At 48.9% G+C, this 27,833-nt stretch overlaps 1 protein-coding gene across 1 annotated transcript in view; it reads right to left on the bottom strand.

The window, feature by feature from the left end:
* Positions 1–27,833, bottom strand: part of tinagl1 (tubulointerstitial nephritis antigen-like 1) — a 212,999-nt gene that overhangs the window by 40,329 nt on the left and 144,837 nt on the right. The window contains exon 10 of the mRNA XM_038802144.1: positions 19,645–19,768. Coding sequence (XP_038658072.1) covers positions 19,645–19,768 — 124 coding nt within the window. The remainder of the gene's footprint in view (positions 1–19,644; positions 19,769–27,833) is intronic.

Here is a 27,833-nt window from a genome sequence, read left to right as displayed (position 1 = left end):
ACCTGAATCAACGATCACACCGACACCGGGATCTCGATCTGAATCAACGCTCACACCGACACCGGGATCTCGATCTGAGTCAGCGCTCACACCGACACCGGGATCTCGATCTGAATCAGCGATCGCTCCGACTCCGGGATCTCGATCTGAATCAGCGTTCACACCGACACCGGGATCTGGATCAGAATCAGCGCTCACACCGACACCGGGATCTCGATCTGAATCAGCGCTCACACCCGACACTGGGATCTTGATCAGAATCAGCGCTCACACCGACACCGGGATCTCGATCTGAATCAGCAATCACACCGACACCGGGATCTCGATCTGAATCAGCGATCGCTCCGACACCGGGAACTCCATCTAAATCAGCGATCACACCAACACCGGGATCGCGATCTGAATCAGCGCTCACACCGATACCGGGATCTAGACCTGAATCAGCGTTCACACCAACTCCGGGATCTCGATCTGAACCAACGCTCACACCGACACCGGGATCTCGATCTGAATCAGCACTCACACCGACACCGGGATCTCGATCTGAATCAGCGCCCACACCGACACCGGGATCTCGATCTGAATCAGCGCTCACACTGACACCGGGATCTTGATCTGAATCAGCACTCACACCGACACCGGGATCTCGCTCTGAATCAGCGCTCACACCGACACCGGGATCTCGATCTGAATCAGCAATCACACCGACACCAGGATCTCGATCTGAATCAGCGCTCACACCGACACCGGGATCTCGCTCTGAATCAGCGCTCACACCGACACCGGGATCTCGATCTGAATCAGCAATCACACCGACACCAGGATCTCGATCTGAATCAGCGCTCACACCGACACCGGGATCTCGATCTGAATCAGCACTCACACCGACACCGGGATCTCGATCTGAATCAGCGCTCACACCGACACCGGGATCTCGATCTGAATCAGCAATCACACCGACACTGGGATCTCGATCTGAATCAGCAATCACACTGACACCAGGATCTTGATCTGAATCAGCACTCACACCGACACCGGGATCTTGATCTGAATCAGCACTCACACCGACACCGGGATCTCGATCTGAATCAGCGCTCACACCGACACCGGGATCTCGATCTGAATCAGCAATCACACCGACACCAGGATCTCGATCTGAATCAGCAAACACACCGACTCCGGGATCTCGATCTGAATCAGCGCTCACACCGACACCGGGATCTTGATCTGAATCAGTGATCACACCGACACCGGGATCTCAATCTGAATCAGCAATTGCTCCGACTCCGGGATCTCGATCTGAATCAGCGCTCACAGCGACACCAGGATCTCGATCTGAATCAGTGATCACACCGACACCGGGATCTCGATCTGAATCAGCGCTCACACTGACACCGGGATCTCGATCTGAATCAGCGATCACACCGACACCGGGATCTCGATCTGAATCAGTGCTCACACCGACACCAGGATCTCGTCTGAATCAGCGCTCACACCGACACCGGGATCTAGACCTGAATCAGCGTTCACACCAACTCCGGGATCTCGATCTGAACCAACGCTCACACCGACACCGGGATCTCGATCTGAATCAGCACTCACACCGACACCGGGATCTCGATCTGAATCAGCGCCCACACCGACACCGGGATCTCGATCTGAATCAGCGCTCACACCGACACCGGGATCTCGATCTGAATCAGCAATCACACCGACACCAGGATCTCGATCTGAATCAGCGCTCACACCGACACCGGGATCTCGCTCTGAATCAGCGCTCACACCGACACCGGGATCTCGATCTGAATCAGCAATCACACCGACACCAGGATCTCGATCTGAATCAGCGCTCACACCGACACCGGGATCTCGATCTGAATCAGCACTCACACCGACACCGGGATCTCGATCTGAATCAGCGCTCACACCGACACCGGGATCTCGATCTGAATCAGCAATCACACCGACACTGGGATCTCGATCTGAATCAGCAATCACACTGACACCAGGATCTTGATCTGAATCAGCACTCACACCGACACCGGGATCTCGATCTGAATCAGCGCTCACACCGACACCGGGATCTCGATCTGAATCAGCAATCACACCGACACCAGGATCTCGATCTGAATCAGCGTCACACCAACATGGGATCTCGATCTGAATCAGCGATCACACCGACACCGGGATCTCGATCTGAATCAGCGCTCACACCGACACCGGGATCTCGATCTGAATCAGCGTTCACACCAACTCCGGGATCTCGATCTGAACCAACGCTCACACCGACACCGGGATCTCGATCTGAATCAGCACTCACACCGACACCGGGATCTCGATCTGAATCAGCGCCCACACCGACACCGGGATCTCGATCTGAATCAGCGCTCACACTGACACCGGGATCTTGATCTGAATCAGCACTCACACCGACACCGGGATCTCGCTCTGAATCAGCGCTCACACCGACACCGGGATCTCGATCTGAATCAGCAATCACACCGACACCAGGATCTCGATCTGAATCAGCGCTCACACCGACACCGGGATCTCGCTCTGAATCAGCGCTCACACCGACACCGGGATCTCGATCTGAATCAGCAATCACACCGACACCAGGATCTCGATCTGAATCAGCGCTCACACCGACACCGGGATCTCGATCTGAATCAGCACTCACACCGACACCGGGATCTCGATCTGAATCAGCGCTCACACCGACACCGGGATCTCGATCTGAATCAGCAATCACACCGACACTGGGATCTCGATCTGAATCAGCAATCACACTGACACCAGGATCTTGATCTGAATCAGCACTCACACCGACACCGGGATCTCGATCTGAATCAGCGCTCACACCGACACCGGGATCTCGATCTGAATCAGCAATCACACCGACACCAGGATCTCGATCTGAATCAGCGTCACACCAACATGGGATCTCGATCTGAATCAGCGATCACACCGACACCGGGATCTCGATCTGAATCAGCGCTCACACCGACACCGGGATCTCGATCTGAATCAGCGTCACACCAACATGGGATCTCGGTCTGAATCGGTGCTCACACTAACATCGGGATCTCGATCTGAATCAGCGATCGCTCGGACACCGGGAACTCAATCTAAATCAGCGCTCACACCAACACCGGGATCTCGATCTGAATCAGCGCTCACACTGACACCTGAATCTAGACCTGAATCAGCGCTCACACCGACACCTGGATCTAGACCTGAATCAACGATCACACCGACACCGGGATCTCGATCTGAATCAACGCTCACACCGACACCGGGATCTCGATCTGAGTCAGCGCTCACACCGACACCGGGATCTCGATCTGAATCAGCGATCGCTCCGACTCCGGGATCTCAATCTGAATCAGCGTTCACACCGACTCCGGGATCTGGATCAGAATCAGCGCTCACACCGACACCGGGATCTCGATCTGAATCAGCGCTCACACCCGACACTGGGATCTTGATCAGAATCAGCGCTCACACCGACACCGGGATCTCGATCTGAATCAGCAATCACACCGACACCGGGATCTCGATCTGAATCAGCGATCGCTCCGACACCGGGATCTCGCTCTGAATCAGCGCTCACACCGACACCGGGATCTCGATCTGAATCAGCAATCACACCGACACCAGGATCTCGATCTGAATCAGCGCTCACACCGACACCGGGATCTCGATCTGAATCAGCACTCACACCGACACCGGGATCTCGATCTGAATCAGCGCTCACACCGACACCGGGATCTCGATCTGAATCAGCAATCACACCGACACTGGGATCTCGATCTGAATCAGCAATCACACTGACACCAGGATCTTGATCTGAATCAGCACTCACACCGACACCGGGATCTTGATCTGAATCAGCACTCACACCGACACCGGGATCTCGATCTGAATCAGCGCTCACACCGACACCGGGATCTCGATCTGAATCAGCAATCACACCGACACCAGGATCTCGATCTGAATCAGCAAACACACCGACTCCGGGATCTCGATCTGAATTAGCGCTCACAGCGACACCGGGATCTTGATCTGAATCAGTGATCACACCGACACCGGGATCTCAATCTGAATCAGCAATCACACCGACACCAGGATCTCGATCTGAATCAGCGCCCACACCGACACCGGGATCTCGATCTGAATCAGCGCTCACACTGACACCGGGATCTTGATCTGAATCAGCACTCACACTGACACCGGGATCTCGCTCTGAATCAGCGCTCACACCGACACCGGGATCTCGATCTGAATCAGCAATCACACCGACACCAGGATCTCGATCTGAATCAGCGCTCACACCGACACCGGGATCTCGCTCTGAATCAGCGCTCACACCGACACCGGGATCTCGATCTGAATCAGCAATCACACCGACACCAGGATCTCGATCTGAATCAGCGCTCACACCGACACCGGGATCTCGATCTGAATCAGCACTCACACCGACACCGGGATCTCGATCTGAATCAGCGCTCACACCGACACCGGGATCTCGATCTGAATCAGCAATCACACCGACACTGGGATCTCGATCTGAATCAGCAATCACACTGACACCAGGATCTTGATCTGAATCAGCACTCACACCGACACCGGGATCTTGATCTGAATCAGCACTCACACCGACACCGGGATCTCGATCTGAATCAGCGCTCACACCGACACCGGGATCTCGATCTGAATCAGCAATCACACCGACACCAGGATCTCGATCTGAATCAGCAAACACACCGACTCCGGGATCTCGATCTGAATTAGCGCTCACAGCGACACCGGGATCTTGATCTGAATCAGTGATCACACCGACACCGGGATCTCAATCTGAATCAGCAATTGCTCCGACTCCGGGATCTCGATCTGAATCAGCGCTCACAGCGACACCAGGATCTCGATCTGAATCAGTGATCACACCGACACCGGGATCTCGATCTGAATCAGCGCTCACACTGACACCGGGATCTCGATCTGAATCAGCGATCACACCGACACCGGGATCTCGATCTGAATCAGTGCTCACACCGACACCAGGATCTCGTCTGAATCAGCGCTCACACCGACACCGGGATCTAGACCTGAATCAGCGTTCACACCAACTCCGGGATCTCGATCTGAACCAACGCTCACACCGACACCGGGATCTCGATCTGAATCAGCACTCACACCGACACCGGGATCTCGATCTGAATCAGCGCTCACACCGACACCGGGATCTCGATCTGAATCAGCGCTCACACTGACACCGGGATCTTGATCTGAATCAGCACTCACACCGACACCGGGATCTCGCTCTGAATCAGCGCTCACACCGACACCGGGATCTCGATCTGAATCAGCAATCACACCGACACCAGGATCTCGATCTGAATCAGCGCTCACACCGACACCGGGATCTCGCTCTGAATCAGCGCTCACACCGACACCGGGATCTCGATCTGAATCAGCAATCACACCGACACCAGGATCTCGATCTGAATCAGCGCTCACACCGACACCGGGATCTCGATCTGAATCAGCACTCACACCGACACCGGGATCTCGATCTGAATCAGCGCTCACACCGACACCGGGATCTCGATCTGAATCAGCAATCACACCGACACTGGGATCTCGATCTGAACCAGCAATCACACTGACACCAGGATCTTGATCTGAATCAGCACTCACACCGACACCGGGATCTCGATCTGAATCAGCGCTCACACCGACACCGGGATCTTGATCTGAATCAGCAATCACACCGACACCAGGATCTCGATCTGAATCAGCGTCACACCAACATGGGATCTCGATCTGAATCAGCGATCACACCGACACCGGGATCTCGATCTGAATCAGCGCTCACACCGACACCGGGATCTCGATCTGAATCAGCGTCACACCAACATGGGATCTCGGTCTGAATCGGTGCTCACACTAACATCGGGATCTCGATCTGAATCAGCGATCGCTCGGACACCGGGAACTCAATCTAAATCAGCGCTCACATCAACACCGGGATCTCGATCTGAATCAGCGCTCACACTGACACCTGAATCTAGACCTGAATCAGCGCTCACACCGACACCTGGATCTAGACCTGAATCAACGATCACACCGACACCGGGATCTCGATCTGAATCAACGCTCACACCGACACCGGGATCTCGATCTGAGTCAGCGCTCACACCGACACCGGGATCTCGATCTGAATCAGCGATCGCTCCGACTCCGGGATCTCGATCTGAATCAGCGTTCACACCGACTCCGGGATCTGGATCAGAATCAGCGCTCACACCGACACCGGGATCTCGATCTGAATCAGCGCTCACACCCGACACTGGGATCTTGATCAGAATCAGCGCTCACACCGACACCGGGATCTCGATCTGAATCAGCAATCACACCGACTCCGGGATCTCGATCTGAATCAGCGATCGCTCCGACACCGGGAACTCCATCTAAATCAGCGATCACACCCGACACTGGGATCTTGATCAGAATCAGCGCTCACACCGACACCGGGATCGCGATCTGAATCAGCGCTCACACCGATACCGGGATCTCGATCAGAATCAGTGTCCACAGTGTAGCCACCGGGAGTGGCAACGTCCCGATTCCAAAATGGACATTTGCAAAGAGTACAGGGAAAAATGGACAGCACTAGAAAAACAAGCAGGTCCAAGGTTTCCTGTGGATTGGAACTTGCAGAACCCAGACAGAACTGAAACTACAAGCCATTAGCATAGTAATGAGCTATCACCAGGGACAAAAGAGAAACATTGAAACAATCGGTACCAGGCCAGACTCCCCGGTGCCAGTGGAGACTAAAACAAAGGCAGACCAACGGTTACCTAGGGCCTGCCCAGCGATCGGGGAACAACCCCATTATTGGAGAGAATCGATACAAACGATTGGGACATGGTCCAATTAATTGGGACAAAGTCCAGGGTCCGCCCAGAAGGGCGTGAAACCCCTTGGGGTATGAAGAAGAGTAAAGTTCTCTCTCTTACTCTTCTTCTTCACCTTCACCTTGGCATTTGGCTCTCAGCGACAAGAGGTCCGCCAAGCACCAGCCAAGTAAGTCTAAGACCAACTCATGCTATGAGATAGGCGCTCCTAGATACTATTCTATACCAGTTCGAAGCCAGCAGTATCAGAACCGGACAACGGCCATTGTTCCTCTGACTGAGTGGGCCACTTGAAGCTCAGTATAGGCTTTTAGTAGTAGTTGTAGTTTAGCGAGTAGAGTTTATGCATAAGTAATAATTGACTGTGTGTAAATAAATGTGCATTGATTTCAAACTTACTAACTGGTGTATCGAGTTATTGATCAGTACTTGGCTTTAAACCCTGTGGTGGTATCAGAAAGATACCTGGCGACTCTTGAGCAAAAGTAATTAAAACAAAGCAAATTAAGGGAAAGCATAATGAGCAACATTTACTGGCGACTCTGTCGGGACTCGACTTAGAAGTGGCCCCCCCACTCCGAGAGAACCCAAAATTTGAATTAGAAATCCAATTGGAAACAGAAGAACCACAAGAGTTTAAGTAGTACAGGTCAATCCTCCAGAATTTGGAAAAGTGTTAATGCATGCGTACTAACAGGGATATGAGGTAAACCTGAGAGATTTTGTTGTGTAAAACTGTCAGGTGTCTTGTAGGCCGGAAATTAGCGTAACCCGTACCCGTGTCTACATCACCGCTTTATCACCCCCTGTTCCAAATTTAGTAGAGAACCCAGATATAGGAAAAATGGCAATCAAAGGCAATGGAACGCCTTATGAACCCACAAGAATTCGAGGTCGCAGCGACCAGCAGAGTAGGACAGTGTCCCATTTGGGAAGAGGAAATTAGGAAGTACCTCAAAGGGAAAGGATGGTCCCTTTGGAGCGAATTTTGGGTGAGCGAAGAAACAGGTCCCGGGAGTATAGGACATACTTGGTGGGAGAACCTGACAGAGATTCACAAGAAGAGGTTGGGAAAAGCTCGCAAGCCGATGGCAATCGTGTCCTGCTTGGCACAATTGCGAGGCACAGAGGAGGTCATTAGAACATAGAACATAGAACAGTACAGCACAGAACAGGCCCTTCGGCCCTCGATGTTGTGCCGAGCAATGATCACCCTACTCAAACCCACATATCCACCCTATACCCGTAACCCAACAACCCCCCTTTAACCTTACCTTTTAGGACACTACGGGCAATTTAGCATGGCCAATCCACCTAACCCGCACATCTTTGGACTGTGGAAGGAAACCGGAGCACCCGGAGAAAACCCACGCACACACGGGGAGGACGTGCAGACTCCGCACAGACAGTGACCCAGCCGGGAATCGAACCTGGGACCCTGGAGCTGTGAAGCATTTATGCTAACCACCATGCTACCGTGCTACCGTTAGGACGCTCCGTAGAGAGATAGAGGAGACAGATAAAACGAGTAAGGTAGATGTGAGCGAGATAGAGAGAGAGAACTGCGAGTTAAGAGAGAAGCTAGCAGCAAAAGACAGAGAGGTGGATGATGCCAAGAGGGCACACCAGTCTTGTCTGGCGCACTTAAGCAGCTTCCAGGACAAGGCCTACCAGGACACACAACGTGCAGTCTTGGTAAGACAAGAAACAGAATAGCAGGTAGAAGCATTGCAGAAACAGTGCAATGATTTAAAAGCAGCCCTACGAGTTCTCCATGCTTCCACAACGGAACAAATTCCTAATTTCCTCTTCCCAAACGGGACACTGTCCTACTGCTAGTCGCTGCGACCTCGAATTCCTGTTGGTTCATAAGGCGTTCCATTGCCTTCATTGCCATTTTTCCTTTATCTGGGTTCTCTACTAAATTTGGAACATGGGGTGATAAAGTGGTGATGTAGACACGGGAACAAAGGCGGAGCTCCGTAGACCACGCAAAGTGTCTGAAGCAAATTGCAGAATTGCAATCCCTGCTTTCAGTTCAAAATGGCTTTCAGAGCACATTCGGACCCCAACTAGATCAGGAAAACGGCCCCGATTGGCAGGAATTAAACGAAACAGCCCATAGATACGTACATGGAGCATGTGCGCAGGAGAAACCCCAGAAAAGGAGAGCACCCCAACCCCCCACTGAACAGACAGCACACACCCCCATGAATCTGGTAACCATACACCGCAGGGGCGCAGCAGAAGGAGACACAGACTTTTTGTACACAACCCCCTTAACCGTGACCCAATTACGGGACACGTGTGAGAAAATCACACCGTTCCTCCCCACTTCAGACCTCCACCAATTCTTCGCTAAGGTTAAACAGCAGGCCACCATGTATGGCCTGGACGAGAAGGAGCAGATAAAGCTCACAGTTTTGAGCCTTGATCCTTCAGTCGTGGCAGCCCTTCCCGACCCACAGAATGTAGGAAGAAGCACCCTAGAAGAGATGCACACAGCGATCCTTGATTCGATCGGCTACAACAGAGGAGACCCGGTAGAAGGCAAAAGAAGGCAAAAGAAGACAGAGCTCCCCACAGCGTTTGCTGGACGCTTGTGGGTTCATTTCACTGCAGTTTTTGGAGAATTAGCCCGTGCCCATTTGTCCTCAGATAACATGGCAAAATGGACTTGAATCTTGATCTCTCATGCAACAGAGGCAGGACAGAGAGCTTGCGCGAATTATGACCCCTCAGATGAGACCCACAATGAGAAATGGGTTTTAAAAAGGTTATCCCGCGCTTGGGAGCAATCCGTTCAGAACAAAACCCATTTTAGGAAACCCGAGGAAGAGCAGGCAGATGCAGATATGCAGTCGATCTGCCCCACACAGCAGAACACATTTTAGGAATCAACTTTATGAGCTTTCATTTGATCCAGTCAACAAATGTGTCTGGAAAATGGCAAAAGCAGCACGAGCCCCTGCCACGCTCACAGTAGGAGAATATGCAGATAGGATCAGCTCAGTTGGAGACTACTGGTTCGACCCGCGAACAATTAGTTCAGACAGACAGGTTAGGGCAGTCCTGCAGGAACACAAAGCAGCATTTGCACAGCACAAGCACGACTGTTGCAGAATGGCTGGCTCTGTGCAGATTACAGGTTCTGACCCCAGACCCCAGAAACAGTACGGATTTCCCCAGGAAGCAGAGGGAGAAATCTCGAAAGTGATAGATAGCTTGTTAGACCAGGGCGTACTGAGATCAGTAGCCTCCACTAATAATGCCCCAATTTGGCCAGTCAGGAAACCCGATGGATCAAGGCGACTGACCATTGATTACCGGGAACTAAACAAAGTAACCCCAGCAGCAGCCCCCACCATAGCCACAATTCCCGAGACCATGCTCAAGCAGGGACTCCAGTCACGATTCTTTACGGTTTTGGACATTAGTAATGGCTTTTGGTCCATTCCATTGGCTGAAGCATGCCAGTACAAATTTGCCTTCACTTTTAAAGGACAGCAGTATATGTGGACGTGCCTTCCACAAGGCTTCCACAACTCCCCCTCCATTTTCCACCGACAGCTGGCAAATGGATTAGCAAAATTTTCCCGCCCCGAATGTCTGGTCCGGTATGTAGATGACCTGCTACTACAGACAGACACAAAAGCAGAGCACGTTTCGCTTCTAGCAGAACTCCTAGGACTCCTAAAAGTAATTGGATGTAAGGTTAGCCCCAAAAAGGCCCAGATTTTGGAAGAGAAAGTGGGAACTTTCTTGGGAACAGTTATCACGCATGGTAAACGCAAGATCGAGCAAAAGAGTGACTTGATCGTCAAATTGCCCCTTCCCCACAATGTCTCAGCCCTCTGGTCGTTTTTAGGACTGGTTGGCTACTGCCGCGACCATATTGACGGTTTCGCCACTAAATCAGCGCCCCTATCCGACCTTCTTAAGAAAAAGGCACCTTGGGAATGGCTTCCGCAGCATACAGATGCCGTGGATGCTTTAAAAAGAGCACTCAGCACAGCCCCCGCACTACAGGTCCCAGACCCACTTTCCCCGTACGCTATCGAAGTAGCAAGCACCGACCGAACCCTTTCGGCCGTGCTCCTCCAGGAACGGCATCACCAGTTAAGACCCGTAGCATACGCATCCCGAGTATTAGACCCTGTCGAGCAAGGATTTTCTGCCTGTGAAAGCCACCTGCTCGCAGTTTTTTGGGCAGTACAGTACTTTTCACACATTACAGGACTCAACCCCATCACCATCCTCACAGAACACACCCCGACACAGCTATTGTTAGATGGCCGACTTAAAGATGGCACAGTCAGCCAAATCCGAGCAGCCTGTTGGACCCTTCTTTTACAGGGACGGGACATCACAGTTAAAAGAACAAAGACACACACTTTCCTTGCAGACAATTTACAGTACCCAGGCACCCCTCATGAATGTGAGATTATCTCCACACAGCACAAAACAGGCCCATTCATTCCAAAGACACCTCCCAGGAAGATAGGTAGTTCACCCCAGAGAACCCAGCCCACAGACACGTGCGCACCCCTGAAAATCTATGTGGATGGCTTCTCCACAGTGTTAGACGGCAAACGCATAACAGGATGCGGTATTTATGTAGAGGACGCGCAGGGACATGCCCTAGAAGAGATTTCACTGAAGTTACCAGGACACTTAGACTCGCAGGCAGCAGAGCTGGCAGCAATAGCTTACATAGTAGACCATCCCGACTCGTTCCCCACTCCAGCAGACATCTATTCAGACAGCCTATATGTCTGTAATAGCTTAACCGAATTCCTACCCCTGTGGGAAACAAGAGGATTTGTTTCCGCAGATGGAAAACCCCTACCATCAGCCCCATTACTCCGCCATATTTTAAAGCAGGCAAAGGACAGGAAATACGGCATTGTAAAAGTTTGCAGTCACCACCGCTCTTCCCCACCTGGAAATGTTAAAGCAGAGGCCCTAGCGAAGGCAGGTTCTAGACATGGTTATTTTTGGAACCCTCCCCGAAAGCGCCCCAGTGCACGCAGTTCAGGTCTCACAGACCAACATACAGGATTTAGCCCAGTCACAGAAGCAGGATGAGAAGCTCAGGGAAGTTTTAAAGGGAACCTTCCCAGCCCCTTATGACAAATATAAGAATTCCATGACCACACATGATGGTGTGATTCTTAAAGACAGCCTTTGTGTAGTTCCAGAGCAGGATAGGAACCAGCTCATTTGTTTGTTCCATGACAATCATTGACATCAGGGAATTGAATCCACTTTAGCCCACCTCAGACTGCTCTGTTGGTGGCCAAATTTGAAAGCCGACGTAAAACACTACATTGAGAATTGCTTGATCTGTGCCCAGAACAATCCGGACAGATACGCAAGGAAGGCTCAACTTAGTCATACCCGCCCCGTTAATGGCTCCTGGACTAATCTCCAGATAGACTTCATAGGACCCCTACTCCCTTGCAGAAACGGATATAAGTATGTGTTGGTGGTCATCGACACCTTCACAAAATGGATGGAAGCTTTTCCATCGCGCACTAATACAGCAAAGACCACAGCCAAAATTCTAACCCACCACATCTTTACAAGATGGGGCTCCCCCGCAGTATACTGTCAAGGCTCCCATTTTACAGGACGAGTTATGAAAAACGTCCTCACAATTTTTGGAATTTCATATCGCGTACCATCCCCAGTCAAGTGGTATCGTCGAACACATGAAAAGGACACTAAAAGCCACCTTTAGGAAAATGGTGCAGCAGAACAATAGCCCCTGGGATTCAGTCCTACCATTTGCATTAATGTTTTTGAGAAACACGATATCCACGTCCACAGGATACACCCCCCACACTCTCATGACCAGACGCCCCATGAAAGGAACGGAATATTTATTAGGTTTAGATTTGACCAGGCCCGCAGTGACAGCCCTCACACACGAAAACACTGTACAGCAGTTAATAGCAAACGTGAAAGCGGCCCAACTCGCAGCCACTGTGAGACTGGGAACGAGGAAGAAACAAAGCAAGGCTTGTTTCGACAAGACAGTGCATGCCACTGAGTTTGAAGTAGGGCAGCAAGTAATGCTTTCCCTATATAACCCCAGCACATTCCTGTCACCAAAGGACTCAGGTCCATACTCCATTTCGAACAAAGTAAGCCCCTCTGTCTACATGATAAAATACCTAATGGAAATGGCATTGAGGTGCGTAGGGAAGAAGTGTTGGCAATTCTGGACAAGGTGAAAATAGATAAGTCCCCGGGGCCGGATGGGATTTATCCTAGGATTCTCTGGGAAGCCAGGGAAGAGATTGCTGAGCCTTTGGCTTTGATTTTTAGGTCATCATTGGCTACAGGAATAGTGCCAGAGGACTGGAGGATAGCAAATGTGGTCCCTTTGTTCAAGAAGGGGAGTAGAGATAACCCCGGTAACTATAGGCCGGTGAGCCTAACGTCTGTGGTGGGTAAAGTCTTGGAGAGGATTATAAAAGATACGATTTATAATCATCTAGATAGGAATAATATGATTAGGGACAGTCAGCATGGTTTTGTGAAGGGTAGGTCATGCCTCACAAACCTTATCGAGTTCTTTGAGAAGGTGACTGAACAGGTAGACGAGGGTAGAGCAGTTGATGTGGTGTATATGGATTTCAGTAAAGCGTTTGATAAGGTTCCCCACGGTCGGCTATTGCAGAAAATACGGAGGCTGGGGATTGAGGGTGATTTAGAGATGTGGATCAGAAATTGGCTAGTTGAAAGAAGACAGAGAGTGGTAGTTGATGGGAAATGTTCAGAATGGAGTTCAGTTACGAGTGGTGTACCACAAGGATCTGTTCTGGGGCCGTTGCTGTTTGTCATTTTTATAAATGACCTAGAGGAGGGCGCAGAAGGATGGGTGAGTAAATTTGCAGATGACACTAAAGTCGGTGGAGTTGTAGATGTTGCAGGTTACAGAGGGACATAGATAAGCTGCAGAGCTGGGCTGAGAGGTGGCAAATGGAGTTTAATGTGGAGAAGTGTGAGGTGATTCACTTTGGAAAGAATAACAGAAATGCGGAATATTTGGCTAATGGTAAAATTCTTGGTAGTGTGGATGAGCAGAGGGATCTCGGTGTCCATGTACATAGATCCCTGAAAGTTGCCACCCAGGTTGATAGGGTTGTGAAGAAGGCCTATGGTGTGTTGGCCTTTATTGGTAGAGGGATTGAGTTCCGGAGCCATGAGGTCATGTTGCAGTTGTACAAAACTCTAGTACGGCCGCATTTGGAGTATTGCGTACAGTTCTGGTCGCCTCATTATAGGAAGGACGTGGAAGCTTTGGAACGGGTGCAGAGGAGATTTACCAGGATGTTGCCTGGTATGGAGGGAAAATCTTATGAGGAAAGGCTGATGGACTTGAGGTTGTTTTCGTTAGAGAGAAGAAGGTTAAGAGGTGACTTAATAGAGGCATACAAAATGATCAGAGGGTTAGATAGGGTGGACAGTGAGAGCCTTCTCCCGCGGATGGAGGTGGCTAGCACGAGGGGACATAGCCTTAAATTGAGGGGTAATAGATATAGGACAGAGGTCAGAGGTGGGTTTTTTACGCAAAGAGTGGTGAGGCCGTTTAATGCCCTACCTGCAACAGTAGTGAACACGCCAACATTGAGGGCATTAAAAAATTTATTGGATAAGCATATGGATGATAAGGGCATAGTGTAGGTTAGATGGCCTTTAGATTTTTTCCATGTCGGTGCAACATCGAGGGCCGAAGGGCCTGTACTGCCCTGTATCGTTCTATGTTCTATGTTCTATGAAAGTCTGCGTGGTTTCACATAAACCAGCTCAAGGCTTATGGCTCACAGAACAATCACACACACCACATCCTGCTCGCAGCAGCAGACGAGCTCGGCCCGCCCACAGAAAACGCATTCCTACCCTCCCCCAGCCAGTCCAGCCCGTCCTCAGACTCAACTTTGACTCCGCCCCGACACACGACTCCGCCTCTCCCCGCCCCCAGACAGCAGCGACAGTGACAGTGACTGCGAAAGCACTGACGACAGCTACAGCACACCACAATACTATCCCCCTGCACCAGGCCCCACTCCCAGCGACTCCGGGTACAATTCAAGTGATCCCTTTGAGATCACATACATTAAAGCCCCTGACCCAGACCCACCACCCGACGATTATGGACTGAACTCCAGTAGCTCCAACCTAGACACACGAATCTGGCAATGGGACAATTCATTCAGGCTCATCAGGAACAATGAGATGGACCCCAAATCGCCCCACGCAGCTTTGGCAAGACTTCTGCAGTCAAGAGTATGGCAGCCGGGAGAAGATGATGACCTTGAGTCTGACTCCCACCACGCGAGTCCCTTTGCGACCCTGTTCGCAACTGAAAACTGAGGTGTCCAGATGATGTTTAAAAAGGAACTGCTAGAGAGATACGGTGTCCTTTCTGATGGAACCTGCACGATATTTGTTGTATGTTTGTTTGTATGTGTTTGTTAAGTGTTCAGTGTTTAGAATGTAAACAGCTTGTCACAGCCCCATGCCACCACTCCTTTAACGCCCCCTGGCAGTTAATGGAACAAGTTTGTCCACGGACAGCCACCTAGTTTGTCACAGAAACCTCTGAGAATTTGCCCAGACACCAATTCGTAACTGCTCTTCTAATTTGAGGGTAGAAGAGGCATTACTGCAACCCACCACGACGACTACATTCTTGCCTGTTCTTGCCGGTTACTCAGGCAATGGAAAAACGGCACTGGTCCCTGCCCTGCCTGAGGACCCCACTCTGGTCAGCTAAGCTCAGGTAGAGCACATCACGTCCTACCCAGGGACTCCATCCAATTCTTACCCCCCGCAGCCCATACGCACCTCATTTTGGCTCTTTTGTTTCAAAAAGTTTTGTTTTATAGTGACCCTTCGGTTGCTTTCCTCATGCTATTTACATCCTCAAACATTGGGACGGTAAATCGCACAGGCTGCGAGATCAGTATTTTTCAAGAATGTCTTGTCCAGAAATTTGGTTTAAAAAAAAATGGGAGAGTCACAGATGGTGATAAAGGGTAATTGGCAATAAAGGACAGACAGACAAACACACGAGATCTTAAGCAAGATAATGACAGATTTTATGCTTGTGTTCACAGAATTCCAGAAGAAGACAAGAAGAGAAGAAAGACAAGAGGAGAAGAGAAGATGAAGACGACCTCCATTTATATGGACACCAGCAGGATCTCTTTGGTTGCGCCCGAACGCTAACCCCCTCACCCCCACCCCACAGGCCGTCAATGATTCACTCCCCCACAGTACACAGAGCCCAGTAACAGTCAACAGTACCTCAACCTGGTGTGATAAGTTTATCACTTGGTATTCCCTCTCGTATGTCGTTGAAGCACTTTTAGCACTGGCGATACTTTGCAGTATCGTTCAGACCATTCGAATGAAGACCTTGACATGGATTAAAGTACATTCGTTTTTTTTGTCTGTGTGTGTTCGTTTGTTGAATTAAGAAATGTGAACTCTGTGGTTGACTGCCAAAACAGAGAAATTTGAAATGCTGCTATTTTTGTACAGTTAAGATGTTAGTATATTTTTGAATTGTTTGAGTGAGGATAGTTTATTGAGAATAGTTAGAGGTTCCAGTTTTCTTATTTTGTAATGCATGTCCTTGATGCCATAGAGCCCCGTAGAGTTTTGATGATGTGTGTATGTAAAATTGTTTAGTCCAAAATATGTTGCACAGTTAAGGTCAGAGTAGAGCCTAGTCATGGGTGCCCGCTTGGTCAGGGAACAAAGACATTGCAGTAATGTGATCCTTCTCGCTTCGCGTTGAGGATCACAAGGAGGGAGTGTAGCCACCTGGGGTGGCCACGACCCAATTCCAAAATGGACATTTGCAAAGAGTACAGAGAAAAATGGACAGCACTAGAAAAACAAGCAGGTACAAGGTTTCCTGCGGATTGGAACTTGCAGAACCCAGACAGAACTGAAACTACAAGCCATTAGCATAGTAATGAGCTATCACCAGGGACAAAAGAGAAACATTTAAACAATCGGTACCAGGCCAGACTCCCTGGCGCCAGTGCAGACTAAAACAAAGGCAGACCAACGGTTACCTAGGGCCCGCCCAGCGATCGGGGAACAACCCCATTATTGGAGAGAATCGATACAAACGATTGGGACATGGTCCAATTAATTGGGACCAAGTCCAGGGTCCGCCCAGAAGGGCGCGAAACCCTTTAGGGTATAAAACAGAGTCCCCAAGGTCAGTTCGCTCTCTTACTCTTCTTCTTCACCTTCACCTTGGCATTTGGCTCTCAGCGACGAGAGGCCCAACAAGCACCAGCCAAGTAAGATCAAGATCAACGCACGCTACGAGATAGACGCTCCTAGATACTATTCTATACCAGTTCGAAGCCAGCAGTATCAGAACCGGAGAACAGCCATTGTTCCTCTGACTCAGTGGGCCACTGTGGAGATGTGGTTTGAGGTGAAGTCTGAGCTGTGATCAAGCTCAGAATCCGCGCTCCGCTGACAGGAGAGACATGTAATTCCAGGGCCTCAAAGACAAAACAATTGCTGAACATGTTGTATATTCACTTAGCGAGTTATCGCAGCTGATCAGAGAGAGTGAATTGATACATCAATATCAATCTGTGAGATGTTCTGGAGAATTACAACACAGTGTAAAATAACACTGGGGTTGGGGCATCTCTGCCTCCCTCGGGGGGTTTATGGATCCAGTACTTGCATGTTTTATACAAGAGGCCATGCAGATGCTTGTCTCTAGTGTGTCTTTCAAGCAAAATGGAGAAGTTGGAGAGCCACCTGCTGCCTCAAGTTTGAACAATCTCTTCTTCAAACCTGTGGGAGTGTTGTGCCCTATGGCAGAGGCGGATGTGCAATGAGCTTGAGGCACGTAATCCCCACTATCTCAGGATGAGATCTGCAGCCATATCACCCCCTCAACCAAAACGTGCTCTGGTGCCATTAGCTAGCTGGTCTATCCCATCCTGCCAGCCTGGTAAGGTGTGGCAGTCTGCTCATCCACATGCTTTTCCCTCTGGAAGGTGCTGTCCGAAAGTCTATTGGAGACAGATTCAATAACAACTCGCAAAAGGGAATTTGATAAATATTTAAAAAGCAAAACTTTGCAGAACTATGAGATAATAGCGGGGAAATGGGACTAACTGAAAAACTCAGCCAAAGAGCTAACTCTTTGATGGGCTGAATGGCCTCTCTCTGTCTTTGATTCAATGATCCTCAGTCACTGACCACAAGGATCTCAAGGGCCCTCATCGAAAATCCTGATGGGGCTGGAATTGCTGATAGAGTGATACTTTTTCTGCCTGTTTCTTCATGACGAGCCATCTCCAGGTATCCACATAATTAACACAGAACAATCTGATTTCACGTCGGAGCTCGCCAATCAGCAGAGAGGAGATTGTTATCTCATTAATATAGTCTGCATTTAGATCCAGACACTGGCAGTGACAGTTCAGTAAGCCACCGTAACCCCTCCATACACTCTTGTGTTGTAACAGGATATGCTGATGTACACCATTTCCATGGAATGGAATAATGTTATCACACACACAGAAAAAAAAACAGTGAAATGTTCCTGGCCTCAGCCATTCGTTCAATGGCAATTTAGTTCACACACAGCTGAGAACATTGCAGGAATTGACTGCATGACCAGGTATTGGGTGCAACACCAACCTTTCCACTTTGAAACATTGAACGGACGGAGAATCATTTTGCTTTGGGCATTGTGTTAATTAGTGTCTTTCATTCACTTTCAGAGGTCTCCATGTTGCTCAATTGGAATTGTTTTACCTTTTGACCTTCCTACTCTTTGTTAGCTGTTGTCCTGATTCTCCGACACCTCACTAACCAGTTATTCTCTATGTGAAGTACAGAGAGAAAGTGGGTGGACTGACCATGGTGGGGTGCAGTCAGACCTAATCCAACATTGCCAAATACTATTTTTTTCCTTTTCTGCTCTGACTGGAAGCTCTGATGTTGGTGGGTAGCCTGGAACTGGAGGTTGTTGGGCATCTCACTGTTTAATAACCCACCCTCCTCTCAATCCCCCCTCCTATTGGAATGTTATCAAACTCACTCTGGAAACTATTTACTGCACTCTTGGCTTCAAAAGGCCACTTTGTTCTCAATTTTATATAATACATCCTGTTACCAGCAACTTTAATCTAACATGTCCCTGCACTAAGAATAGAACAACATTCCAGCCTATTTTACAGTCCGACTTCAACAGGAAAGGTTGTGACACGGTGCCTGACCAGAGCCCTACAGTATTGCATTGAGGAAGGTTGTGTACAATTGCCCCACTGCCAATAATTGTTATATTATGAGGTTGTTGTTTTCAATTCATGTTAATTACCGATCATTCTTACTGGTTTCACATTATTTGGACCAATTAGAACATAGAACATAGAACAGTACAGCACAGAACAGGCCCTTCGGCCCTCGATGTTTTGCTGAGCAATGATCACCCTACTTAAACCCACGTAACCCGTATACCCGTAACCCAACAATCCCCCCATTAACCTTACACTACGGGCAATTTAGCACGGCCAATCCACCTAACCCGCACATCTTTGGACTGTGGGAGGAAACCGGAGCACCCGGAGGAAACCCACGCACACACGGGGAGGACGTGCAGACTCCACACAGACAGTGACCCAGCCGGGAATTCTCCACACTGATCATTCCTTACCCTGTGATTTTAACTGAGTGAGTCCCATGTCGACGGAATTTCTCTGGTTTGTCAGCCATCACTGGTGTGTGTCTGTAAACTCCACTTCTGTACACAAAGAGATCTTCATGTACCTCCATCAATGCTGTGTGAGAACATAGGAGATGTGTCAGTAATCGTTCTACAATCTCACCAGAACCTCATCTTAGCTTCACCATGATTCTACCACAGTCCCACTGTCACCTTGCTGGAACCTGATCATATTCCCACTGTAAACCCAGCACTGAACAAGCATAATCATGCTGTAACCTTACCAAACCTGTCACAACCCCACCGTAATCTAATTGTAGCCCCACTGTGTAGGACCGAGCGGGCATAGTCGCAGAATAGGGGGGAGCTCTTTTAAGACAGATTTAAGGAAGAGTTTATTCTCTCAAGGAGTGATGACCTTTTGGAATTCTTTACCCCAAGGAGCTGTGGAGGCCAAGCCCTTGAACGTTTTTAAGGCCGAGATTGATAGGTTTTCAATCAGTCGGGAAATTAGGGTTATGGACGGAGGTGGGAAAGTGAATTTAGTTAGTGTTAGATCAGCCATGATTTTATTAAATGGCGGAGCAGGTTTTTTTTTTTTATAAATTTAGATTACCCAATTATTTTTTCTATTAAGGGGCAATTTAGAGTGGCCAATCCACCTACTCTGCACATTTTTGGGTTGTGGGGGCGAAACCCACGCAGACACGGGGAGAATGTGCAAACTCCACACGGACAGTGACCCAGAGCCGGGATCGAACCTGGGACCTCAGCGCCGTGAGGCGGTTGTGCTAACCACTAGGCCACCGTGCTGCCCTTAAATGGCGGAGCAGGTTTGAAGGGCTGAATGGCCTACTCCTGTGCTAATTTCCTTTGGTCTTCTAGTCTTCTTCATCTCTTTTTACCATTGCTCTATCATAATCCTGCCACGATCTCAGCAAATTTCCACCACACCCCGTCATTGTCCCACTGTAATACCTACTGACTATTAATGCTGCCATGGCAGTGCACAGCTGTGTGCATCCTGTAAATGGTCATTCTGGCCACATTATTCCCAGTTTTCTCATTGACAAATTGACCAGAATTTACTCTCCATTTGTTGATAATATTGTGGCGCTGACGACATGACCTGAAATTTGAATGGAATCGTGATCGGCATCAGGCACATGATAATATCTGACCCAAAGCAGCCCTTCCCAGCGTAACATGGACAACCCCAAAATACCTGAAGGTATTGAAAACAGAAGCTATCAGCATATCACAATCAACTGTAACCTGAATCACACAGCAATGATACATCCTGATTCTGGCTCTTGTAACTGGCCAATGAATCCATTGAATTCTTATAGCGCAGAAGGAGGCTATTTGGCCCATTGAGTCTGCACTGACCCTCTGAAAGAGCCCTATCCCCGTATCTCCGCGCATTGATAATGGCCATTTCCACCTACCAGCTCAACTTTGGACAGTTGGAGGAAATCGGAGCACCCGAAGGAAACCCACGCTGACACGGGGAGAACGTGCAGACTCCACATAGTCACCTGAGGCCGGAACTGAACCCATGTGCATGGCGCTATGAGGCAGCAGTGCTAATCATCATTTTGGTCCTGCATGCATCTGTACAATCAGAACATGACCCTGAGCTCATTGTTTGGTCTTTTGCTCACCAATTGTGTTTGTTGGAGTCAAGGCCTCTGAACAAACCTATCTCCTAAACTATTTGGCATCACATTAAGCTACAGCGATTCCTGATGGTGTATTTGGAATGAAATAACCATTGACCAGGGGTACATCAAATGCTGCAGTGAAGGGTGTGGGGTATATCAAATGCTACAGTGAGGGGTGTGGGGTATATCAAATGCTACAGTGAGGGGTGTGGGGTATATCAAATGCTACAGTGAAGGGTGTGGGGTATATCAGAGAGTTACAGTGACGGGTGTGGGATATATCAGTGTTACAGTGAGGGGTGTGGGGTATATCAGAGAGTTCCAGTGAGGGGTGTGGGGTATATCAGAATGTTACAGTGAGGGGGTGTGGGGTCTATCAGAGAGTTACAGTGAGGGGTGTGGGGTATATCAGAATGTTACAGTGAGGGGTGTGGGGTATATCAGAGTGTTACAGTGAGGAGTGTGGGGTATATCAGAGTGTTACAATGAGGGGTGCGGGGTATATCAGAATGTTACAGTGAGGGGTGTGGGGAATATCAGAGTGTTACAGTGAGCGGTGTGGGGTATATCAGAGAGTTACAGTGAGGGGTGTGGGGTATATCAGAGTGTCACAGTGAGGGGTGTGGGGTATATCAAATGCTACAGTGAAGGGTGTGGGGTATATCAAATGCTACAGTGAAGGGTGTGGGGTATATCAGAGAGTTACAGTGAGGGGTATGGAGTATATCAGAGTGTCACAGTGAGGGGTGTGGGGTATATCAGAGTGTTACAGTGAGGAGTGTGGGGTATATCAGAGTGTTACAGTGAGGGGTGTGGGGTATATCAGAGTTTAACAGTGAGGGGTGTGGGGTATATCAGAGAGTTACAGTGAGGGGTGTGGGGTATATCAGAGAGTTACAGTGAGGGGTGTGGGGTATATCAGAATGTTACAGTGAGTGGCAGGGGGTATATCAGAGTGTTAGTGAGGGGTGTGGGGTATATCAGAGTGTTACAGTGAGAGGAGTGGGGTATATGAGAGTGTTACAGTGAGGGGTGTGGGGTATATCACTGTGTCACAGTGAGGGGTGTGGGGTATATCAGAGTGTTACAGTGAGGGGTGTGGAGTATATCAGAGTGTCACAGTGAGGGGTGTGGGGTATATCAGTGTTACAGTGAGGGGTGTTACAGTGAGGGGTGTGGAGTGTATCAGAGTGTCACAGTGAGGGGTGTGGGGTAAATCAGTGTTACAGTGAGGAATGTGGAGTATATCAGAGTATTACAGTGAGGGGTATGGGGTATATCAGAGTGCTAGTGTGGGGTATATCAGAGTGTAACAGTGAGAGGAGTGGGGTATATCAGAGTGTTACAGTGAGGGGTGTGGGGTATATCAGAGTGTCACAGTGAGGGGTGTGGGGTATATCAGAGTGTTACAGTGAGGGATGCGGAGGAAATCAGAGTGTCACAGAGAGGGGTGTGGGGTATATCAGTGTTACAGTAAGGGGTGTGGGGTATATCAGTGTTACAGTGAGGGGTGTGGGGTATATCAGAGTATTACAGTGAGGGGTGTGAGGTATATAAGAGTGCCACAGTAAGGGGCGTGGGGTATATCAGAGTGTTACAGTGAGGGGTGTGGGATATATCAGTGTTACAGTGAGGGTGTGGGGTATATCAGAATGTTACAGTGAGGGTGTGGAGTATATCAGAGTGTCACAGTGAGGGTGTGGAGTATATCAGAGTGTTACAGTGAGGGTGTGGAGTATATCAGAGTGTTACAGTGAGGGATTTGGGGTATATTAGAGTGTTACAGTGAGGGATTTGGGGTATATTAGAGTGTTACAGTGAGGGGTGTGGGGTATATCAGAGTGTCACAGTGAGGGTGTGGAGTATATCAGAGTGTTACAGTGAGGGGTGTGTGGTATATCAGAGTGTCACAGTGAGGGGTGTGGAGTATATCAGAGTGTCACAGTGAGGGTGTGGAGTATATCAGAGTGTTACAGTGAGGGATTTGGGGTATATTAGAGTGTTACAGTGAGGGATTTGGGGTATATTAGAGTGTTACAGTGAGGAGTGTGGGGTATATCAGAGTGTCACAGTGAGGGTGTGGAGTATATCAGAGTGTTACAGTGAGGGGTGTGTGGTATATCAGAGTGTCACAGTGAGGGGTGTGGAGTATATCAGAGTGTCACAGTGAGGGTGTGGAGTATATCAGAGTGTTACAGTGAGGGTGTGGAGTATATCAGAATGTTACAGTGAGGGGTGTGGGGTATATCAGAGTGTTACAGTGAGGGGTGTGGGGTATATCAGAGTGTTACAGTGAGGGGTGTGGGGTATATCAGAGTGTTACAGTGAGGGGTGTGGGGTATATCAAAGTGCCACAGTAAGGGGCGTGGGGTATATCAGAGTGTTACAGTGAGGGGTGTGGGATATATCAGTGTTACAGTGAGGGTGTGGGGTATATCAGAATGTTACAGTGAGGGTGTGGAGTATATCAGAGTGTCACAGTGAGGGTGTGGAGTATATCAGAGTGTTACAGTGAAGGTGTGGAGTATATCAGAGTGTTACAGTGAGGGATTTGGGGTATATTAGAGTGTTACAGTGAGGGATTTGGGGTATATTAGAGTGTTACAGTGAGGAGTGTGGGGTATATCAGAGTGCCACAGTAAGGGGCGTGGGGTATATCAGAGTGTTACAGTGAGGGGTGTGGGATATATCAGTGTTACAGTGAGGGTGTGGGGTATATCAGAATGTTACAGTGAGGGTGTGGAGTATATCAGAGTGTTACAGTGAGGGTGTGGAGTATATCAGAGTGTCACAGTGAGGGTGTGGAGTATATCAGAGTGTTACAGTGAGGGTGTGGAGTATATCAGAGTGTTACAGTGAGGGTGTGGAGTATATCAGAGTGTTACAGTGAGGGATTTGGGGTATATTAGAGTGTTACAGTGAGGGATGTGGGGTATATCAGAGTATTACAGTGAGGGGTGTGTGGTATATCAGAGTGTCACAGTGAGGGGTGTGGAGTATATCAGAGTGTCACAGTGAGGGTGTGGAGTATATCAGAGTGTTACAGTGAGGGTGTGGAGTATATCAGAGTGTTACAGTGAGGGATTTGGGGTATATTAGAGTGTTACAGTGAGGGATTTGGGGTATATTAGAGTGTTACAGTGAGGAGTGTGGGGTATATCAGAGTGTCACAGTGAGGGTGTGGAGTATATCAGAGTGTTACAGTGAGGGGTGTGTGGTATATCAGAGTGTCACAGTGAGGGGTGTGGAGTATATCAGAGTGTCACAGTGAGGGTGTGGAGTATATCAGAGTGTTACAGTGAGGGTGTGGAGTATATCAGAATGTTACAGTGAGGGGTGTGGGGTATATCAGTGTTACAGTGAGGGTGTGGAGTATATCAGAGTGTTACAGTGAGGGGTGTGGGGTATATCAGCATCACAGTGAGGGGCGTGGGGTATATCAGTGTTACAGTGAGGGTGTGGGGTATATCAGAATGTTACAGTGAGGGTGTGGAGTATATCAGAGTGTTACAGTGAGGGTGTGGAGTATATCAGAGTGTTACAGTGAGGGATTTGGGGTATATTAGAGTGTCACAGTGAGGGGTGTGGGGTATATCAGTGTTACAGTGAGGGGTGTTACAGTGAGGGGTGTGGAGTGTATCAGAGTGTCACAGTGAGGGGTGTGGGGTAAATCAGTGTTACAGTGAGGAATGTGGAGTATATCAGAGTATTACAGTGAGGGGTATGGGGTATATCAGAGTGCTAGTGTGGGGTATATCAGAGTGTAACAGTGAGAGGAGTGGGGTATATCAGAGTGTTACAGTGAGGGGTGTGGGGTATATCAGAGTGTCACAGTGAGGGGTGTGGGGTATATCAGAGTGTTACAGTGAGGGATGCGGAGGAAATCAGAGTGTCACAGAGAGGGGTGTGGGGTATATCAGTGTTACAGTAAGGGGTGTGGGGTATATCAGTGTTACAGTGAGGGGTGTGGGGTATATCAGAGTATTACAGTGAGGGGTGTGAGGTATATAAGAGTGCCACAGTAAGGGGCGTGGGGTATATCAGAGTGTTACAGTGAGGGGTGTGGGATATATCAGTGTTACAGTGAGGGTGTGGGGTATATCAGAATGTTACAGTGAGGGTGTGGAGTATATCAGAGTGTCACAGTGAGGGTGTGGAGTATATCAGAGTGTTACAGTGAGGGTGTGGAGTATATCAGAGTGTTACAGTGAGGGATTTGGGGTATATTAGAGTGTTACAGTGAGGGATTTGGGGTATATTAGAGTGTTACAGTGAGGAGTGTGGGGTATATCAGAGTGTCACAGTGAGGGTGTGGAGTATATCAGAGTGTTACAGTGAGGGGTGTGTGGTATATCAGAGTGTCACAGTGAGGGGTGTGGAGTATATCAGAGTGTCACAGTGAGGGTGTGGAGTATATCAGAGTGTTACAGTGAGGGATTTGGGGTATATTAGAGTGTTACAGTGAGGGATTTGGGGTATATTAGAGTGTTACAGTGAGGAGTGTGGGGTATATCAGAGTGTCACAGTGAGGGTGTGGAGTATATCAGAGTGTTACAGTGAGGGGTGTGTGGTATATCAGAGTGTCACAGTGAGGGGTGTGGAGTATATCAGAGTGTCACAGTGAGGGTGTGGAGTATATCAGAGTGTTACAGTGAGGGTGTGGAGTATATCAGAATGTTACAGTGAGGGGTGTGGGGTATATCAGAGTGTTACAGTGAGGGGTGTGGGGTATATCAGAGTGTTACAGTGAGGGGTGTGGGGTATATCAAAGTGCCACAGTAAGGGGCGTGGGGTATATCAGAGTGTTACAGTGAGGGGTGTGGGATATATCAGTGTTACAGTGAGGGTGTGGGGTATATCAGAATGTTACAGTGAGGGTGTGGAGTATATCAGAGTGTCACAGTGAGGGTGTGGAGTATATCAGAGTGTTACAGTGAAGGTGTGGAGTATATCAGAGTGTTACAGTGAGGGATTTGGGGTATATTAGAGTGTTACAGTGAGGGATTTGGGGTATATTAGAGTGTTACAGTGAGGAGTGTGGGGTATATCAGAGTGCCACAGTAAGGGGCGTGGGGTATATCAGAGTGTTACAGTGAGGGGTGTGGGATATATCAGTGTTACAGTGAGGGTGTGGAGTATATCAGAGTGTTACAGTGAGGGTGTGGAGTATATCAGAGTGTCACAGTGAGGGTGTGGAGTATATCAGAGTATTACAGTGAGGGGTGTGTGGTATATCAGAGTGTCACAGTGAGGGGTGTGGAGTATATCAGAGTGTCACAGTGAGGGTGTGGAGTATATCAGAGTGTTACAGTGAGGGTGTGGAGTATATCAGAGTGTTACAGTGAGGGATTTGGGGTATATTAGAGTGTTACAGTGAGGGATTTGGGGTATATTAGAGTGTTACAGTGAGGAGTGTGGGGTATATCAGAGTGTCACAGTGAGGGTGTGGAGTATATCAGAGTGTTACAGTGAGGGGTGTGTGGTATATCAGAGTGTCACAGTGAGGGGTGTGGAGTATATCAGAGTGTCACAGTGAGGGTGTGGAGTATATCAGAGTGTTACAGTGAGGGTGTGGAGTATATCAGAATGTTACAGTGAGGGGTGTGGGGTATATCAGTGTTACAGTGAGGGTGTGGAGTATATCAGAGTGTTACAGTGAGGGGTGTGGGGTATATCAGCATCACAGTGAGGGGCGTGGGGTATATCAGTGTTACAGTGAGGGTGTGGGGTATATCAGAATGTTACAGTGAGGGTGTGGAGTATATCAGAGTGTTACAGTGAGGGTGTGGAGTATATCAGAGTGTTACAGTGAGGGATTTGGGGTATATTAGAGTGTTACAGTGAGGGATTTGGGGTATATTAGAGTGTTACAGTGAGGAGTGTGGGGTATATCAGAGTGTCACAGTGAGGGTGTGGAGTATATCAGAGTGTTACAGTGAGGGTGTGGAGTATATCAGAGTGTTACAGTGAGGGATTTGGGGTATATTAGAGTGTTACAGTGAGGGATTTGGGGTATATTAGAGTGTTACAGTGAGGAGTGTGGGGTATATCAGAGTGTCACAGTGAGGGTGTGGAGTATATCAGAGTATTACAGTGAGGGGTGTGTGGTATATCAGAGTGTCACAGTGAGGGTGTGGAGTATATCAGAGTGTTACAGTGAGGGTGTGGAGTATATCAGAGTGTTACAGTGAGGGATTTGGTGTATATTAGAGTGTTACAGTGAGGGATTTGGGGTATATTAGAGTGTTACAGTGAGGGGTGTGTGGTATATCAGAGTGTCGCAGTGAGGGGTGTGGAGTATATCAGAGTGTCACAGTGAGGGTGTGGAGTATATCAGAGTGTTACAGTGAGGGTGTGGAGTATATCAGAATGTTACAGTGAGGGGTGTGGGGTATATCAGTGTTACAGTGAGGGTGTGGAGTATATCAGAGTGTTACAGTGAGGGGTGTGGGGTATATCAGCATCACAGTGAGGGGCGTGGGGTATATCAGTGTTACAGTGAGGGGTGTGGGGTAT

This window comes from Scyliorhinus canicula, chromosome 1, assembly GCF_902713615.1.
Source record: "Scyliorhinus canicula chromosome 1, sScyCan1.1, whole genome shotgun sequence".
Lineage (NCBI taxonomy): Eukaryota > Metazoa > Chordata > Chondrichthyes > Carcharhiniformes > Scyliorhinidae > Scyliorhinus > Scyliorhinus canicula.
Note: the sequence above shows the minus strand (reverse complement) of the source record. Positions and strands in the feature narration are given on the sequence as shown.